Source organism: Electrona antarctica (assembly GCF_951216825.1).
Source record: "Electrona antarctica genome assembly, chromosome: 19".
Classification (NCBI taxonomy): Eukaryota; Metazoa; Chordata; class Actinopteri; order Myctophiformes; family Myctophidae; genus Electrona; species Electrona antarctica.
The window spans coordinates 28,566,815-28,587,783 of NC_136800.1; the positions used below are offsets into that span (position 1 = coordinate 28,566,815).

The window sequence follows — 20,969 nt, forward strand, 5'->3', positions numbered from 1 at the left end:
TTAAGTTTATTTTTTAAGTTAATTTTTTTTTTAAGTTAAGTTTTTTTAAAGTTTTTCCTTTTAAAGTTTTTCCTTGTAAAGTTTTTCCTTTTTAAGTTTTTTTTTTAAGTTAAGTTTTTTTTTAAGTTAAGTTTTTTTTAAGTTAAGTTTTGTGTGTGTGTGCGTGCGTGCGTGCGTGCGTGTGTGTGTGTGCGTGCATGTGTGTGTGTGTTTTTGTGTGTGATACAGCTGCGCCCTCTGGTGGTGGGCGGGTGGTGTTACAGCGTGACACACACACACACACACAGACATGATCTGCTGGGTCTCATAGTAAATGCTCACTGCGTTCGCAACTACAGTATGTGACTATACCAGTAGGGGCAAAAGTGGCGCTGTTGTGCTAGTGTTGCACTGTTGCCTGCTAGAGAGAGAGAGAGAGAGGGGGCAGGGGGGGAGAGAGAGATGTCTGCTAAATGCTAATTCCCCCACACAGTAACTCTGTCATTTCTCGACCGTTTCGGACGCGGGGCGGCTCGCCGGAACCGGGCTGGCAACCTGGGCACGTTCCTATGGGTCTGGAAGTTCCGGGGACCCCCACGCGGAGTTGCACCACTCAGTTCACATGGGTGTGATTTTTTATCACAATCTGGTCTCACTGCGATGTGGAGGTACATGGGAGTTTTAATAAATACGTTTTAATAAACAAGACTTTATATGTGAACTTTAATATATTATTTTTCTTCTTCTTCTTCTTCTTCTTCTTCTTCTTCTTCTTCTTCTTCTTCTTCTTCTTCTTCTTCTTCTTCTTCTTCTTCTTCTTCAGTCCGACACGGTATTCTGGGACAAGATGCAGGCGGAGTGGGAGGAGCTTGCCAAGAGGAACTGGTTGGAGGAGTCAGAGAACGACGCGGCTCTGCCTCCTACTGTGTCCCCCAATGACAAGGTGAGGCTGACTCACTGCATGCTGCGCAGTACGCACGCACGCACGCACGCACGCACGCACGCACGCACGCACGCACGCACGCACGCACGCACGCACGCACGCACGCACGCACGCACGCACGCACGCACGCACCACACACACACACACACACACACACACACACACACACCAGTAGGAGTTATTTATGCGACTGCAAAGGCAGAACAGAGGTGATATTACCATAGATGTACTAATATACTTAGGCGTCACATTGGCCACAGCGGTATAGGTTAATGTCACTGCCACATTTACAGGGGCATCTCTGGTTCAAGAAATGATGCCTGTACATAGTCTGGCAGCCCGGACTATGTGGGGTAGTCCGGTGGGGTGGGAAATTTGGTATAGTCTTTTTTTATTGGCCTAAAATATTGTCTATATATATTCATGAATCCACTTGCTGACCGTTTTATAGGGGTGTTGTGACCCTAACATTAACACCCAATGGATATGGATGTTTTTAGCCCAATAAGTGTTTTTGTGGAAAACTAATGCTTGGAATGGACATGCCACATGCTACTTAAAGCATAAGGAAAGTTTGACATTTTTGCCTTACATAGGATGTTAATGGTAGAGTCACAAGAAACCTCTATTAAAAAAATTCTCAATATACCGACAGCCGGTCAGCAAGTGAATTCATGAATGTATAGGCCTATAGACAATATTTTGGGCCATTTATTTTGACAGTTTATTTATTTATTTTAATTAAAAATGAATGAAAAAAAATACAAGAGATACAAGGTTTCTGCCCGACAACAACATACATAATGTAACATATAATCTCTCAAGAACAGATTCTGAGCTGCGCTACCGAATCTGTCAGCAAGGCTATTCAGAATGTGTATACATTGTTGATAGTGGGAATGAAAACACAGGCGCACCACAGGAATTGTTGGGCTGAGGGCAGGCCAAACAGGCTTCTATTGAAGCCTGCTCCCAGAGGCAAATTCAAATGAAACAAACAGCAGAGGGTGCTGTTTTTACTTTTTCTGTCGATGGGTTCCCAGATTGCGTAACATTAGACAATGCACACTCATCACACAAGCTCCAACAATACTTTATTCATCCGTTCGGACTGTCTACATGGCGGTTGTTGACGTCTGTGCAATCTATAGGCTGGTTCTCTGTCGGTCTCTGGAGGCAAAAGAGGCGTAATTTAATCCAGATTAAATGATTCTAAAAGGGGCTATAAACTGCCCACCATCCCACCCCAACCGCCTCGCTGACTGCAGTGCTACGTGCTGGGGAATGTCGGGGCGCAATGGAAAAGATATTTCTCATAACTGTGAAATGCACCTCTGTCAGCCGACTGGTACAATGTGGACATTTTGTGTGTCTTATATCAGTAGGGACAATAGAATAGAATATTATAGTTGCTGGGTTAGCATAAGTCTTGCATCTCTGTACTGTATTTCATGTTTTTATTTTTCTGTAAATTACTGCCCCTTTGTTGTATGAGTTGCGATGTATAAGGAATATCCACACTTTCTTTCTTTCTTTCTTTCTTTCTTTCCTAATAGGTGAATTGGAGTTGTCTGTTTGAAGCCACATTTTGAATGTAGAAATGCTCAGCAACTACAGACTATAGGCAATAAATATTTCCATGGAATTCAATTTCAATTCTTGTGGAGGAAAATCGAGATTCACATTTAAGCAAAATCGTGTGGCACTATTTCAACCAATTAATTAAAGGTATGCATGCACGGCAGCAGCATTCTGTCTATAGAGAAACAGACGCGGTTTGGCATGTTGGCCTTCCTCTGCGTTTAAAACTATGTATGAGTTGTGCACCGAAGTGTCAAAAATATCAGATCCACAGGACAAACCGCGTTTTAAACAGTTTGGGGAAAAAACTTTTTAAGAGTTTAGAAATGTGAAATTTCCGACATGACCACAATAGGGACTCCGGGGTTGAAAAGCGGTTTATGTGAGCTTTTATGAATATTCAACCAATTAAAACTATTAACAAGAGCATGGTGACTACTTTTGTACTTTTACCCAGTTGTAACAGAGTATTTCTACATTGCAGTATTGATACTTTTACTGAAGTAAAAGTAATTTTTCCACCACTGGTTCAGTGTCATCTCTTGCATCTGTGTCCCACACTGTGTTTTAATGTGTCTAGTGTGTCCCACACTGTGCCTGTTTTAATGTGTCTAGTGTAACCTCTGTGGTTTAGGGCCTGCATGTCCTTGAGGCAGTGGATGAACATATGGCCTCTGTCAACGGTCCCCCCATACCCCCCACCCCACAGACACACACTGACAAATGGAGCTGGGAGATACTGCGGCGCATCACATAACCACCGCATTAATCTTAACAATTAAGGCCAGCCACCTGGATATGATACAGTATATATATATTAATATATATATGCTGTATAATGTATTTTTACATATAGCTGAATAATGCTTTTTTTTTTAGGTAGAGCAATGATTCTCAACCTCTTTTTAATTTCAAGGACCCCCAGTTTGATATGAATTAGGCCACGGAACCCACATTTTGATATGATGCTTTTTTTTCTGGGACCCCAATTTATGCTGTAAAATCCTCAGTGTTCATTTGACTGAGAGTACAATTTCTATGTGTATTCTATCAGAGTAAACAGACTCATAATGGTAAACGCACGCACGCACGCACGCACGCACGCACGCACGCACGCACGCACGCACACTTGACCTTTTGCTCATTTGCTTGATTTCAAGTCCCTGCATGAGGAAGCATTTGCCAGCCGTTTTGTTTTCCATCATCATGGAATAAACACAGAGTGAGTGATTACTGAGTACGTTATTTGTCCTCCAGCACCCCACAGAAAGGCAGCCATTATTATCATCACTCATTCATTACTCTTCTGTGTCCACCTTAATCCCATTTGGGGATGCAGGGCGCCAGAGCATACAGTATCCCTGCATGCATTTGGGCAGAAGGCAGGTTACCTTGGACATGTGATGAGTCCGTCACAGATAAACTTCCAAACATTTACACTCTCCAATCCACCTGAATCTGATTTTATTTTTATTTTGTAATCTTATGTTTCTTTATGAGGTTGGTTGCATTACGCAGTAATTTGATCTAATGATCAAAATAAGACAATTATAATGGTGTGCAAAACAGAAAATCTAAAATGTGCCACGGCCACATTCATAGTTGCGAACGCAGTGATTAACTTAAAAAAAACCTTAAAAAGAAAACTTAACTTAAAAAAAACCTTAAAAAAGTACATAATTTATTCTAATTGTTGTTATTGCAATTTACGAGCTGCGTTCGCGCGTCTTACTTGTCTGTGTACAGTGTTATGGCTGGCTCTGAGACCATAACGAAGAAGGGGAAACCACACCGGAGGACAATCCAAAAATAAGTATTTTATTACATACTTGTGAAGCGATAAGTAATTCAAGCAATTCAATTCAAGTTTCCAACTTAAATTGGCAGGGAAACATGCTGCCCAAAACTAGAACCAAAACAAACAAATGAACAAGGGTGCTCTCCTGCGGCCGCCCCTGCAGCCTGTGGAGAAAAGCAGATCTGAAGTGCTGTGAGAGCAGGTCTCTTAAATAGTGTTTGGAGAGACAATGGCCAGGTGTCTCCCCTTCCACTCATCATCTCTGGCTCCGCCCTCCAACACTGCAATGGACTTGTTAAAGGCACAGCCACACACACACAGAACCCCATAGTAGACTTAAAGGCCCAGGGGCCCGTCACAACAGACATATTGATGACCTCTGGCTGCTATGGGTGCATGTGATTGGTCCGACGTACTAACAGTCCGACACTCTACCCCAAACCCTAACCTCATAGGGAAGCCACGGGTGAGATTTAACTAGCAACTTATGTCAGGAGCCACGGGTCAGTCTTAACCGGCCACGCATGTGTCTTAACCGGCAACACATGTCGGGAGCCACGGGTGAGTCTAAACCGGCCACGCATGTGTCTTAACCAGCAAGCAAGGCATGTCAGGAGTCACGGGTGAGATTTAACTAGCAACTTATGTCAGGAGCCACGGGTCAGTCTTAACCGGCCACGCATGTGTCTTAACCAGCAAGCAAGGCATGTCGGGAGTCACAGGTGAGTCTTAACCGGCCACGCATGTGTCTTAACCAGCAAGCAAGGCATGTAGGGAGTCACGGGTGAGTCTTAACCGGCCACGCATGTCGGGAGCCATGGGTGAGTCTAAACCAGCCACGCATGTATCGTATTTGTACGTCGGACCAACGTATGCGCCCCGGATGCTACCTGTCTGTTAAGAAATCAGTTGTCCACCTTCATGGGAAGCAATCTGGGTGAGCTTTTTCTGGAGCAAGTCCGGGACGATGGTGTTAAAAAAATGCAGAGCTGAAGTCCACAAACAGGATTCTGCCATAGGTTCTAGTTGGTGTGGAGGATATAGGCCCATGTTGACTTCTATAGATCTGTTGGAGAGCAAAGTGAAGCTGAACAAGGGACGGTTGTTGTTGTTGTTGGTGTAAACGGTTGTTGTCATTTTGCTCTTTGGTTCCAGGGCTACTACTTCCACAGCAACAACCCATACAGAGACTGGCCCAACGCCTTCTCTGAGGGCCAGGAGAGAGCCAAGCACGGAGACCTCAACACAGCTGTCCTCCTTCTGGAGGCTGCGATCCTACAAGACCCACACGACTCTGAGGTCAACACTAATACTACTACTATACTATCCAACTAATGGAATTAATGGATCATGATAAAATAAATAATAATAAAATAGTAGATTGATCTTTCTTTTTTTGGGGGTTAAATCAACACTAAAAACTAGTAATGCTGCTAGTACTAGGAATGCTACTTACTACTACTACTACTACAATAAAAGTGTTTCTCTTGTATTTCCTTCTTGTATTGTGTGGTAGGCGTGGCAGGTGCTGGGCATGACACAAGCGGAGAATGAGAATGAGCAGGGTGCCATCGTATCGCTACAGAGGTAAGACCGAGACCGGACTCGAGTACTACAACACTTAGTCGTTTTGAATTTCAGCAGGATTGTTACCTTGACATTTTTGACCCAAAAGTATAATGTATAATCGTAAACTGTATTGTCAGCCTTGAAATGACTGATGTCCCATCTGCAATGAGACCCTTAAAAAGTTACATAATACATCTAAATAAAATGTTTGCTTTGGAAATGTAAGGTACACTCCTCTATTGGTATGGGCAGAATCTGTGTGTGCGTGTCTGTGTGTTCCCCGGATATCTTGAGAACTGTCTGGCAGATCGACTTCAAAGTAAACTTCATGGCGTGTGTATGTATTGCAGAGGAGCCGGGCCAAGTGGGAAGTCCATAGAGAATCAGGGGTCGTCCACAAATAATAACTAACTATAAATCCACAAATCTCTGTAAGCCTATCTGTCTGTCTGTGTCCCTTCTATGCCCATATGTGGTGGTTCATCCATATACTGTAATGTCATAGTCAGGGGTGCAGATACCTTTTTGGGGTTATAGTTCTCAGAGGAGCACCTGGAGATGCTTGGTAAAATTATTGTTTACTAGGTTAGACTAGCGCTTCAAATGGCTTGTAATGATTAGTCAACACTAGTTTTATTTATAAGTCTACTTACAGGACGTTAGATAGACATTTGTAGTACGTGACACATGAGCTCGTAATGGGCTTGCTTCTTGGACATTTTGACGAGTCCCTGGCTGTAATGCAGCGGAATGTTGTGTCAGGATTCTCAGGAAGTAAATTCCTGTCCCAGTGGCCCCAGCTCTTCGTACGCAAAAGCTTCCATGCCTTTGATCTGCCACACAGCATGCATTTTGATGCATGTGCACTGGCACACCAGATATGTGCACCCCTGGTCATAGTAATGTCATTGATTGGCCTCCAAATATTATAATGGTTACTGTACTAAATACTCAAATAAGGTCAACGGCCATTGCTTAACCGGAAGGGCACACACTCCAAGCAGGCATCGCCCAAGTTCTAGGTTACTGTTAAGTACACTTCTAAAATGTTAATGCGAAATGAGGTGAACCCATTGTCATTATCCAGACTGAGTAGTGAGAGCAGTCTAAGCTGGTGCTCATCAGTCAGAGAGGATTTGATTGGTTTTAGTTTAGTGAACTAGAAAGTGATTGGCTTCAATTATTATCCACTTAAAGACAGGAGTTCCCCAGGGCTCTACGTGTACTACGCCCTCTCCCATTTTCTGCTCGACACTAAATGTCTTTGGGGAAAGTAGCAGATGTACAAGCTCACGTCTTGTTGTTCGCCCCACAGTAGTTGATGTGGTTAAATGTGTAATATAATTAAACCAGTGGTTCTCAAATGTGGGGTCTGGGGAACCCCAGCCCCAGCATGGATTAATATAGCATCATTGTAACCACTTTAATCACATTTTGAAGTGTTTTAAATGGTTATTCAAAAATAGCAGATATACAAGCTCTGAGCTGTGGGCTTGTTTTTTTTGTAAATCTTGAAACATTTTGGTACATTTTGAATATATATTTTTAAAACAAAAATCGTCGCTTCTGGGGGTCCCTATTACATTACATTACATTACATTACATTACAGTCATTTAGCAGACGCTTTTATCCAAAGCGACTTACAATAAGTGTATTCAACATAGGTAGGGAACAAAAACTACTAATCACCAGAAGTCTTTAGTGCATTTTCTGCAAAAACAAGCAACCAAGAGTATACCTAGCGCTAAGGTAAAAGTGCAATATATCAGCTACCTATTTCCTTAACCGGATGAGACAAAATAGCTAAATCAAATGAGCATGAGCTAAAACAATTAAGTGTATCGACTAAACAAGATCCAATAAACAATACAACAATAGAAAACAAACGTTCGTACAACTAGTTAACAACAAGTAGGTCAGGCAGAGAGGAAGGGTAGTGTTTCCTGAAGAGGTGGGTTTTCAACCTGCGGCGAAATATGGGCAGTGACTCTGCTGTCCTAACATCAGTGGGGAGTTCATTCCACCACTGTGGGGCCAGAACAGAAAAGAGTCGTGACCGTGTGGATCGGCCAGAAGGACCCTTGAGTGACGAGGCAATCAGTCGCCCCGAGGTGGCAGACCGAAGTGGTCGGGCAGGGGTGTAGGCATCGACCATAGCCCGGAGATAGGAAGGAGCTGTTCCTTTCACTGCCCTATAGGCTAACACCAGGGTTTTGAACTGGATGCGGGCCGCTACGGGGAGCCAGTGTAGAGAACGGAGAAGGATGGTTGTGTGGGAGAACTTGGGGCGGTTGAACACCAGACGAGCCGCAGCTTTCTGAACAAGCTCCAGAGGTCTGATGGCAGATGCCGGAGCACCAGCAAGGAGGGAGTTGCAGTAGTCCAGGCGGGAGATGACGAGAGCCTGGATGAGCACCTGGGCTGCCTTCTCCGTGAGGAAGGGGCGAATCCTCCTGATGTTGTAGAGGAGGAATCTGCAGGACCTTGTCACTGATGCGATGTTTGCCGAGAACGTCAGTTGATCGTCCAGGGTCACACCCAGATTTTTCGCAGTCCGAGTTGAGGTCACCACAGCATTATCAATGGTGATGGCCATGTCTCGGTGCGGACAGCCCTTCCCCGGGAGGAACATCAGCTCGGTCTTGTCCAGGTTGAGCTTCAGGTGGTTTGTCGACATCCACGCCGAGATGTCAGCCAGACAAGCAGCAATGCGTGCCTCCACTTGGGTATCAGAGGGGGGGAATGAGAGGATCAGCTGGGTGTCATCGGCATAGCAGTGGTAGGAAAAGCCATGGGAGTGGATGACAGCACCCAGAGATGTAGTGTAGAGAGAGAAAAGAAGAGGACCCAGAACCGAGCCTTGGGGAACCCCAGTTGTGAGCCTGTGTGGTTCTGACACAGACCCTCTCAGCATCACCTGGTAGGAGCGACCCGTCAGGTAGGATGCAAACAGGGAGAGTGCAGAGCCTGAGACACCCATCCCCTCGAGGGTGGAGAGGAGGATCTGATGGTTCACCGTGTCGAACGCTGCAGACAGGTCCAGGAGTATCAGGACGGAGGAGAGAGAGTTCGCTCTAGCGGCATGGAGCGACTCCGTCACTGCCAGCAGGGCAGTCTCTGTCGAGTGACCCACTTTGAAACCAGACTGGTTGGAGTCCAGGAGGTTGTTCTGGTGGAGATAGGAGGACAGTTGTTTAAAGACAGCACGTTCGAGAGTTTTAGATAGGAAGGATAGAAGGGAAACCGGTCTGTAGTTCTTGATCTCAGAGGGGTCAAGTGTCGGTTTCTTCAGGAGGGGGGTGACTCTGGCAGTCTTGAAAGTAGAGGGAAAGTAGCCAGATGTCAGAGAGGTGTTAATAAGGTGGGTTAAGAAGGGAAGAAGTTCAGGTGCAATAGACTGCAACAGAGTGGTTGGGACCGGGTCCAGAGAGCATGAGGTGGGGCGACTAGAGGTAACAAGGAGAAGGACCTCGTTAGGGGAGAGGGGAGAGAAGTGGGATAGAGAGGGGATGGGGGGGGGAAGAGGAGTAGATGAAGGTAGAGAGGGGGGGGTGGCAGGCAGACGGGTGTGGGCAGTGCGCAGGGCACCAGCCGGGGGAGGAGGGAAGGAGGATCGGATATCGTTCACCTTCTTGTCAAAGAAGTTGGCGAAATCGTCAGGGAGGAGGGACGAGGAGGGAGGAGGGGGTGGTGGTTGTAGGAGAGAGGAGAAAGTTTCAAAGAGTTTTTTAGGGTTGGAAGCAGAAGCCTGAATTTTAGTGCAGAAAAAAGCAGCTTTAGCAGCTGATAGAGAGGAGGAAAAAGTAGAAATGAGAGATTGGAAGGTGAGAAGGTCCTCCGGGAGGTTGCCCTTTCTCCATTTGCGCTCAGCCGCTCTCAGGCTCCGTCTCTCAGTCCGCACTGAGTCCGACAACCAGGGGGCAGGTGGAGTTTGGCGTGCAGGCCTGGTGGTGAGGGGACAGAGATGGTCGAGAGAAGAGGATAGAGTAGAGAAAAGAAGATCTGTGGCGGTATCAGGGGATAGAAGAGCAAAGGATTCAGGGGCAGGGAGAGCAGAGAGAACAGAAGAGGAAAGATCAGTGGAGGAAAGTGAGCGAAGATTGTGACGTGAGGAAATCATGTGGGTAGGGAGGGGCTGTGAGGGGGGAGAGGAGAGAGAGAGAGAGTAGGACATGAAGTAGTGATCAGAGAGTTTCTTACCCTTTTCACTGGAAAGAGGAGTGACAGACAGGTTAGCAATAGAGCAGCCTCTGGTGAAGATCAGGTCCAGTTGGTTGCCCGCCTCATGGGTAGGAGGAGATGGGGAAATAACTAGGTCAAAGGCGGCGAGAAACGAAAGTAGTGGGTCTAGCTGCTTCTCAGTCGGGAGGTTGAAGTCACCCAGAAGGATGAATCCAGAGCCATCGACAGGGAAGTGGGAGACTAGATGGTCCAGCTCCTCCAGGAAGCCACCAGCAGGGCCCGGTGGGCGATAAACAGCTGCAATGGTGAGCTTGACTGGATGAGAAACAGTGACCACATGAAATTCAAATGAGGTAGGAGAGAATAGTGACAGTGAAACAGGAGAGTATTTCCATTTTCTGGAAATGAGCAGACCAACCCCACCACCTGTCCGCACGGCTCTGGGAGTGTGAGAGAAAGAGTACACATCTGACAGAGCCGCGGGCGTAGCAGTGTTTTCTGGTCTGATCCAGGTCTCAGTCAGAGCAAGGAAGTTAAGGGAGAGCAAGGATGCGTAGGCTGAGATGAAAGCAGATTTGCCTTCCACCACAGCCGAGTGGCAATTCCAAAGCCCTCCCGTTACCACTTGCTCGACGTGAGTTGAAAGAGTAGGATAGATGAGATTAGTTGTGTCGCGACATCTGGGTGTAACCCAGTGTTTGTGCGACCGCCAGGAAGAAGAGAGGACAGGAATAGGAAGAAAACACATTGTAGATCACTAAACATATACTACAATACACTACTATATCTATCACACTACTATATATGTCACTAATCAATGCTACAGCTTATCGTTCAGTAACAAAGTCGGACTTTGACAAAGTCGCCTGTCGCCTTTGTTCGCCTGGCCTTCGTTTGCTGGCCGCCGCTTAACAGCTGACGCTTTCACCTGGTGGTATAAGGCCAATCCAACTGATTGCTAATCGTCTGCCAGGAGTGCTGGCTAAACCACTCACTTCACACTTCACAAGGAAATCAAGTGGCCTATACTACTTATCAAGTGGCCTATTACAGGGTGAAACTAATTAAACTAGTCTACTAGCCTACTGTTTGAACACAAACAATACAACTATAAACTACTGACTACCACACAAGCTAATAATATAATACTAATACAAAAGCACTTAGAGTAACACTAACAGCAGTTTGCTAAAATACAGAATAATGCTACTTACTCAACTAGACAGGTCAGGAGCTCTGTTCACTTCAAATGTTGGTTATACACTGAAGAGAATACTCCCAGCCTGGCTACTTATCCCTTGAGTTGTGCTGGCTAAACCACTCACTTCACACTTCACAAGGAAATCAAGTGGCCTATACTACTTATCAAGTGGCCTATTACAGGGTGAAACTAATTAAACTAGTCTACTAGCCTACTGTTTGAACACAAACAATACAACTATAAACTACTGACTACCACACAAGCTAATAATATAATACTAATACAAAAGCACTTAGAGTAACACTAACAGCAGTTTGCTAAAATACAGAATAATGCTACTTACTCAACTAGACAGGTCAGGAGCTCTGTTCACTTCAAATGTTGGTTATACACTGAAGAGAATACTCCCAGCCTGGCTACTTATCCCTTGAGTTGTGCTGGCTAAACCACTCACTTCACACTTCACAAGGAAATCAAGTGGCCTATACTACTTATCAAGTGGCCTATTACAGGGTGAAACTAATTAAACTAGTCTACTAGCCTACTGTTTGAACACAAACAATACAACTATAAACTACTGACTACCACACAAGCTAATAATATAATACTAATACAAAAGCACTTAGAGTAACACTAACAGCAGTTTGCTAAAATACAGAATAATGCTACTTACTCAACTAGACAGGTCAGGAGCTCTGTTCACTTCAAATGTTGGTTATACACTGAAGAGAATACTCCCAGCCTGGCTACTTATCCCTTGAGTTGTGCTGGCTAAACCACTCACTTCACACTTCACAAGGAAATCAAGTGGCCTATACTACTTATCAAGTGGCCTATTACAGGGTGAAACTAATTAAACTAGTCTACTAGCCTACTGTTTGAACACAAACAATACAACTATAAACTACTGACTACCACACAAGCTAATAATATAATACTAATACAAAAGCACTTAGAGTAACACTAACAGCAGTTTGCTAAAATACAGAATAATGCTACTTACTCAACTAGACAGGTCAGGAGCTCTGTTCACTTCAAATGTTGGTTATACACTGAAGAGAATACTCCCAGCCTGGCTACTTATCCCTTGAGTTGTGCTGGCTAAACCACTCACTTCACACTTCACAAGGAAATCAAGTGGCCTATACTACTTATCAAGTGGCCTATTACAGGGTGAAACTAATTAAACTAGTCTACTAGCCTACTGTTTGAACACAAACAATACAACTATAAACTACTGACTACCACACAAGCTAATAATATAATACTAATACAAAAGCACTTAGAGTAACACTAACAGCAGTTTGCTAAAATACAGAATAATGCTACTTACTCAACTAGACAGGTCAGGAGCTCTGTTCACTTCAAATGTTGGTTATACACTGAAGAGAATACTCCCAGCCTGGCTACTTATCCCTTGAGTTGTGCTGGCTAAACCACTCACTTCACACTTCACAAGGAAATCAAGTGGCCTATACTACTTATCAAGTGGCCTATTACAGGGTGAAACTAATTAAACTAGTCTACTAGCCTACTGTTTGAACACAAACAATACAACTATAAACTACTGACTACCACACAAGCTAATAATATAATACTAATACAAAAGCACTTAGAGTAACACTAACAGCAGTTTGCTAAAATACAGAATAATGCTACTTACTCAACTAGACAGGTCAGGAGCTCTGTTCACTTCAAATGTTGGTTATACACTGAAGAGAATACTCCCAGCCTGGCTACTTATCCCTTGAGTTGTGCTGGCTAAACCACTCACTTCACACTTCACAAGGAAATCAAGTGGCCTATACTACTTATCAAGTGGCCTATTACAGGGTGAAACTAATTAAACTAGTCTACTAGCCTACTGTTTGAACACAAACAATACAACTATAAACTACTGACTACCACACAAGCTAATAATATAATACTAATACAAAAGCACTTAGAGTAACACTAACAGCAGTTTGCTAAAATACAGAATAATGCTACTTACTCAACTAGACAGGTCAGGAGCTCTGTTCACTTCAAATGTTGGTTATACACTGAAGAGAATACTCCCAGCCTGGCTACTTATCCCTTGAGTTGTGCTGGCTAAACCACTCACTTCACACTTCACAAGGAAATCAAGTGGCCTATACTACTTATCAAGTGGCCTATTACAGGGTGAAACTAATTAAACTAGTCTACTAGCCTACTGTTTGAACACAAACAATACAACTATAAACTACTGACTACCACACAAGCTAATAATATAATACTAATACAAAAGCACTTAGAGTAACACTAACAGCAGTTTGCTAAAATACAGAATAATGCTACTTACTCAACTAGACAGGTCAGGAGCTCTGTTCACTTCAAATGTTGGTTATACACTGAAGAGAATACTCCCAGCCTGGCTACTTATCCCTTGAGTTGTGCTGGCTAAACCACTCACTTCACACTTCACAAGGAAATCAAGTGGCCTATACTACTTATCAAGTGGCCTATTACAGGGTGAAACTAATTAAACTAGTCTACTAGCCTACTGTTTGAACACAAACAATACAACTATAAACTACTGACTACCACACAAGCTAATAATATAATACTAATACAAAAGCACTTAGAGTAACACTAACAGCAGTTTGCTAAAATACAGAATAATGCTACTTACTCAACTAGACAGGTCAGGAGCTCTGTTCACTTCAAATGTTGGTTATACACTGAAGAGAATACTCCCAGCCTGGCTACTTATCCCTTGAGTTGTGCTGGCTAAACCACTCACTTCACACTTCACAAGGAAATCAAGTGGCCTATACTACTTATCAAGTGGCCTATTACAGGGTGAAACTAATTAAACTAGTCTACTAGCCTACTGTTTGAACACAAACAATACAACTATAAACTACTGACTACCACACAAGCTAATAATATAATACTAATACAAAAGCACTTAGAGTAACACTAACAGCAGTTTGCTAAAATACAGAATAATGCTACTTACTCAACTAGACAGGTCAGGAGCTCTGTTCACTTCAAATGTTGGTTATACACTGAAGAGAATACTCCCAGCCTGGCTACTTATCCCTTGAGTTGTGCTGGCTAAACCACTCACTTCACACTTCACAAGGAAATCAAGTGGCCTATACTACTTATCAAGTGGCCTATTACAGGGTGAAACTAATTAAACTAGTCTACTAGCCTACTGTTTGAACACAAACAATACAACTATAAACTACTGACTACCACACAAGCTAATAATATAATACTAATACAAAAGCACTTAGAGTAACACTAACAGCAGTTTGCTAAAATACAGAATAATGCTACTTACTCAACTAGACAGGTCAGGAGCTCTGTTCACTTCAAATGTTGGTTATACACTTCCCTATGGGGGTCCACATCCAAATACATGTTGATTGTGCGTGGTCCTTGACATGCAAAAGTTTGAGAACCACTGCAAGGCAAGGCAAGGCAAGGCAAGGCAAGGCAAGGCAAGGCAAGGCGGTTTTATTTGCATAGCTCATTTCAACAACAAGGCATTTCAATGTGCTTCTACTACACAGAACATCAAGCAAAGGAAACACAATTATACAATGACATTATGATGCATAAAACCACAATATAACAGAGAAAGAAAAACGAAAAAACAGCGACAAACAGAAAGGTCTTCAGTTGTGTTTTACTTTGGCACGGGTGAATAGGGTATAGCATTCCGGGCTCCTAGCCTGGCAGTGTGTCGCGGGTTCGACTCCCGATCCCGACAACCTCCACTGCGTGATACTCCCAAGCCCCCAGAGTGGCTGGCCAACGTTGAAGCCGCCAAACTCTACTGGCCAAAGCTGGAACAACTACAGGTGGGCGGTTTTCGTAGTACGAGTAAACCCTGCGCAGCTGGGGTTTAACTCCGAGTGCCCGTTAGCACTTCCGCATTTTGACCACCAAATCTTGGTGTCCAAATTGAAAGTAGTAGTATAGAGTGTTCTTCCCGGTCCTTCAAACGCCACTTCGCAACTTCCAATGAAATGTCCGCTCTCTAGCTTATAGCCTAACTCTCTCTCTCTCTCTCCCCCCATTTCCTGTCAGTCTACTGTAATCTATCAATAAAAGACGTTTCTCCTGCCCCCCTCTCTCCTCCCGTGGCAGGTGTCTGGAGCTCCACCCCAACAACCTGGGGGCACTCATGGCGCTGGCGGTGAGCTTCACCAACGGCAGCATGGAGCAGGAGGCCTGCGAGGCGCTGCACCGCTGGATCAGCCACAACGCTCGCTACAAGCACCTGCTGCTGGACAGCTGCAGCCCGCTGCAGGGCTCGTCCCCCGCCACGCCACGCAGGCCGGGCCCCTCCACCCCCGTCCTGACGCCCACGCGCTGCATGACGCCTCCGCTCGCCCACACGCCGCCTCCGCTCGCCCACACGCCGCCCCCAACCCGCACGCCCACCCCCCCTACTACCACCACCACCACCCCCCCCACCACCACCACCCACACGTTGCACAGGTAGTTTGGATTCAGTTTAGTCATAGTCATAGTCATTTTTTGAATGAAATTTAATTGAGTTTTGGTCGTATTTTAGTCATCTGAAATGTTTTCGTGTTAGTCTAGTTTTAGTTGACTAAATCTGCAGTTTATTTTGTCGACAAGAATGTATTTTGGCAGGCCTTGATGGGGTCGTAATGGCTGATGACCCATTACACTTGGTTGCTGATCTACAAGCTGACAGTGACAACACATCTCAGCGTGCCGCGTTGTGAGCTTGTAGATCGACTATTTTAGAGGGCGTACCCGAGCGCAACCGAACATAAACTGGATCTCTGGTCCACTAGTCCCTCCTAACATTTTACTCTACTTTTTATCTGTTGACAAAATTGTCAATATAGTTAGTCTCAGTTTTAGTCATCGTAGCTTAGTTTTTATTTATTCTGTGAAAGTTTAAGATACTTTCATTATAGCAACAGCAAGAAGTTAATCTATGTAAAGACACTGCCGCACTACATGAAATGGTGGCTCTCAACAGCCAGTGGATGGACCGTTGTGATTGATGTTGCTGTTAAGATCCATAAAAAATATCACACACCTACAACAAGTATTGTCGACTGCGACCTGCAAGTGAGGAACTCACAGTGGGCAAGTTTAGGCATAGCTGTTTACCAAGGGGGTGGGGGTGCACACACACGCACCCGCTTGTGCATCAGTGCATATATGTTGTTAGATGATTGTGAAGGAGAGCCATGCAGGGTCAAGTGTTTTTGGAGGCTCACCACTCGCCAGACAAGGAGGTTGAGAAGCACTGCTGTTCATACAGTGTTCTACTATAGCCTACATGAAGTGACAGAAGACCATTGTTAAACACAAAGAGAAGAGTACAATAGCTCAGATAACACAGAGCCTTGAGGAGCCCTGCGAATACATTACACACACCACACACACACGCACACACACACACACACACGCACACACACACACACACACACACACACACACACACACACACACACACACACACACACACACACACACACACACACACACACACACACACACACACACACACACACACACGGGCGCGTGAGCAATGATCCATTTAGTGTGGTATCTCCCAGGGTCAGGCTCTACCGCTTGTAGAGTCTCCATACTTAAATGAAAGTTTTAAGCAGTTAACTTACTTAAACTTGCTGACAAGCAGACTGAATTAATTACTTTAGAGCGTGTGTCAAAGTATGTCACTGTGTGTGTGTGTGTGTGTGTGTGTGTGTGCGTGCGCGTGTGCGTGTGCGTGTGCGCGTGCGTGCGCGCGTGCGTGCGTGCGTGCGTCTCCAGTTCTCAGCTGTTGGAGGTGAGGAATCTGTTTCAGGAAGCAGCCCTGTTGAACCCGGACGGTGTGGACCCTGACCTCCAGACAGGCCTGGGGGTCCTGTTCAACCTGAGCTCAGAGTGGGACAAGGCTGTCGATGCTTTCACTGCAGCGCTGTCCATCAGACCACAGGTAACGCACGCACGCACGCACACAGACACGCACACAGACACGTACACACACACACACACACACACACACACACACACACACACACACACACACACACACACACACACACACACACACACACACACACGCGTGTAGCAGTTAACAATATATCAAAATGTTAAAAGAGGCTACTGTATAACACATCTACAGTACATTTGAGACCGAACGCAGCAATTATGTACCGGTAATTGAAAATGTTTGAATGTTTTGTTCTTTTTTGTTCAGTCAATTTAAGAGTATACAATATGACCAAACCATTTTAAAACTATGGCACATAAGTACAATATGTTCTTTTTTTGAAAATGAACAAATCTGGCTTCAACTTTTTGGCAACAATCTCCATACTCAAAAAGATTTATGTTTTTATTTTTTGAAAAACAAAATGCATGTATTTTGACAAATCTTGAGTTGCACAACTTTGAAAGGCTAGTTGGAAATATCCCTATACAGCAAGCATTGGCCGGGGGAGGGGGGTATTTCTCCAACGCGTGTCACGTCCTCCGGCGGCAATTGACACTTCAAATACAGTATATATACAGACATGTTGGCGGGAGCATTTGGAAACTGGGAGCCAGTGCGTCCGTCTTGAATCTGACATTCACCATTCTGTCTTATATAACTTCCTGTAGTGTCCAGGACTGCTTGCTGCAGTAGTAGACCCAACAACCTAACCAATCCAAAACACTTTGTTTGGATGAGAAGTTTAAAAGTAGGGATGCAACAGTTAATCAAATTAATTGATTTAGTCTATTATGAAATCAATAATCAATCATTTTATAAAATTGATCCATTTTGGAATACACAAAATGTTAAAAACAAAATGTCTGAAACATTCAGAAAGAAAAAAGTGGTCGTGAGCAGAGCTTGTAGATTGGCTATTTCCACTATATTTGCATGACACCGTTGTGCAATAAAGTTTAAAATACCCTCTTCTTGATTGTACGATTAATCGAAAAATAACAAAATAATCGATAGTTGCAGGCCCATCTCAAACCTACCATTATGCCATTATTTATTATCGTATGATGTGATTTCCTTCTCAGTATGATTTGTGTCGCCTGCAGGACTACCTGCTGTGGAACCGCCTGGGAGCCACGCTGGCCAACGGCGACCGCAGTCAGGAGGCCGTGGAGGCCTACACCAGAGCTCTGGAGCTGCAGCCGGGCTTCATCAGGTCCAGATACAACCTGGGGATCAGCTGCATCAACCTGGGAGCACACAGGTAGGTCCAGTCAGACACAACCTGGGGATCAGCTGCATCCACCTAGGAGCACACAGGTAGGTCCAGTCAGACACAACCTGGGGATCAGCTGCATCCACCTGGGAGCACACAGGTAGGTCCAGTCAGATACAACCTGGGGATCAGCTGCATCCACCTGGGAGCACACAGGTAGGTCCAGTCAGACACAACCTGGGGATCAGCTGCATCCACCTGGGAGCACACAGGTAGGTCCAGTCAGACACAACCTGGGGATCAGCTGCATCCACCTGGGAGCACACAGGTAGGTCCAGTCAGACACAACCTGGGGATCAGCTGCATTCACCTAGGAGCACACAGGTAGGTCCAGTCAGACACAACCTGGGGATCAGCTGCATCCACCTGGGAGCACACAGGTAGGTCCAGTCAGACACATCCTGGGGATCAGCTGCATCCACCTGGGAGCACACAGTTATAGCCTACAGCACGGTGTCCCAAACAGTGGGTCGGGACCAACTTGTGGGTCACAGAACATTTTTTATGGGTCACGACTCGAATAAAAAAAATCCCATTTTCTCTTCCTACATAAAAAAAATCAAACGATTAAAAGAATATATATATATATATATATATTATATTTTTTAAACAAACAAATTAATAAATGCCATGAATAAAACATAAATAAATAGTAGATGGGTTGTGAGCTTGTAGGTCTGCTTTTTTCACCAGAAAAAACCCAGATGGATCTGGACTCTCAGAGTTGCTCTGAGGTCTTTGGCCCTAAGGCATGCCAATCTAGGGGTCCTTGAAATTACAAAGTTTGAGAACCACTGGGCTACAGAAGATGGAGGAGAATGGAAGGAGGATGGGGATGGTGAGAGTGTAGGGGAGGAGGAGAGAAGTAAAGAGGACGGATTCAGTGACTGACTGATTTATCAATATAATGTTTGTATTAAACACTTTCATCTCTATTTTGGGCCTGCCATTTTAAACTGACATAAATAAAATACAAAATAAAATACAAACTAATTTCAACAAATTTCAGAACGATTCCAAATGTTTCCGCATTGTTCAAAATGTTGTTCAAATGGACCATAGTTATTATAGTAAAGTAATTATATCTCTTTTACAGGGAAGCAGCCAGCAACTCCCTAACATATCTCTATGTCTGCCATGGGGAAGCAGCCAGTAACTTCCTAACATAATAATATGATAACATCTTTGTCTATCTGCTGCAGCAGTGGTTCCCAAACTGGGAGGTCCACAGATGATTAGCTTAATCTGCAACATTGTTTTCTCACTCAACACAGTAAACAAACCAACATACAGTATAAGTCGACAGGGTACCTGCACATTTCTAAAGTTACAATTACAAGACCTTTCTATAGTAATACCACATTGGCCAAAATTGTCAAATACCCGGTAATTATTCCATAAAGAAGAGGCAAACATTGTGAAAATAGCCGATCTACAACCTCACAACGCCTCGCAGTGCAAGGTGTAGCTTGTAGTTTGGCTATTTTCACAATATTAATGCGTGGCGTCAAACTGGCTGGGTTCAAATGTGATTATTTTGGGGGTCGATCGCAGCACTGAAACGTGTGTGGGGGGAACCCTTGTGCTACATACAGGGAAGCCGCCAGTAACTTCCTGACGGCCTTGAAGCAGCAGAAGCACAACCAGCTGGACAACCAGCACGACATCTCGGTGAACATCTGGGCCGCGCTGCGCATCGCCATCTCTATGATGGAGCGGCCCGAGCTCTTCCAGGCCGCCAGCATCGGAGACCTGGACCTGCTGATGAGAGCCTTCCACCTGGACGACGTGTGAGTGACCCCAGCCTGGCGGTACGGTGGCACCGGCACTGGAGGAAGGACAAGGGTGGCAGGTTTGGGGAGGTTGCCATTTGCCAAGCTGGGAGTTTGTTTGTTCATGGGAAAGGTTTCTTTCTTTGGTTGTTTACACAAAAAGTGATGGAAAGATATCACGGTTGGATGGTTTCGGTGGGAGATATTTTTGGGGATATCGTTGGCTGAAATAATATGGAAGAAAGAATCTTGCAGAAAGAATTGAACGATATGATGCGAAAGGCCTAGTTGGCTTTTTCTTTTTTTAGAATTCCATCGAGGACACGCGTGGAATGAACAAATGAACAAAACAACAAAGACAAGTGATGAAAGAATGTGTTGCCAGGCTGGTTTTAAACAGTTGCCAGTTTAGTTTAGCCTGATGTGCTGCTTGGCGGAAATGTTGTCAACAGAGACATATTATGGGATGCCTTCTAGAAGATGAACTGTGTTCAAGTGTTGGAGTGACTATGGAACCCTTTAACCAACAATAGCTCTTATCAAATAGTTAATAAGGAATTATGAATGCTTTTATTGAACAAACAATGAATGGATGAATTATTTCATTTATGTGTCATGCCACCTCGTGGCCCATCCCTTATGGGATTATATGACACATTTTCATACAGTTACAATTATTCAGATATACATATCTTATACACTGGT

The 20,969-nt window shown here is 44.5% G+C and overlaps 1 protein-coding gene across 1 annotated transcript in view; it reads left to right on the forward strand.

The window, feature by feature from the left end:
• Positions 1-20,286, forward strand: part of pex5lb (peroxisomal biogenesis factor 5-like b) — a gene marked incomplete at both ends in the record, with an annotated part of 78,038 nt that extends 57,752 nt beyond the window's left edge. The window contains 7 exons of the mRNA XM_079529297.1: positions 803-922; positions 5,457-5,600; positions 5,818-5,888; positions 15,380-15,611; positions 17,061-17,219; positions 18,323-18,480; positions 20,088-20,286. Coding sequence (XP_079385423.1) covers positions 803-922; positions 5,457-5,600; positions 5,818-5,888; positions 15,380-15,611; positions 17,061-17,219; positions 18,323-18,480; positions 20,088-20,286 — 1,083 coding nt within the window. The remainder of the gene's footprint in view (positions 1-802; positions 923-5,456; positions 5,601-5,817; positions 5,889-15,379; positions 15,612-17,060; positions 17,220-18,322; positions 18,481-20,087) is intronic.
• Between the last annotated feature and the right edge of the window lie 683 nt (positions 20,287-20,969).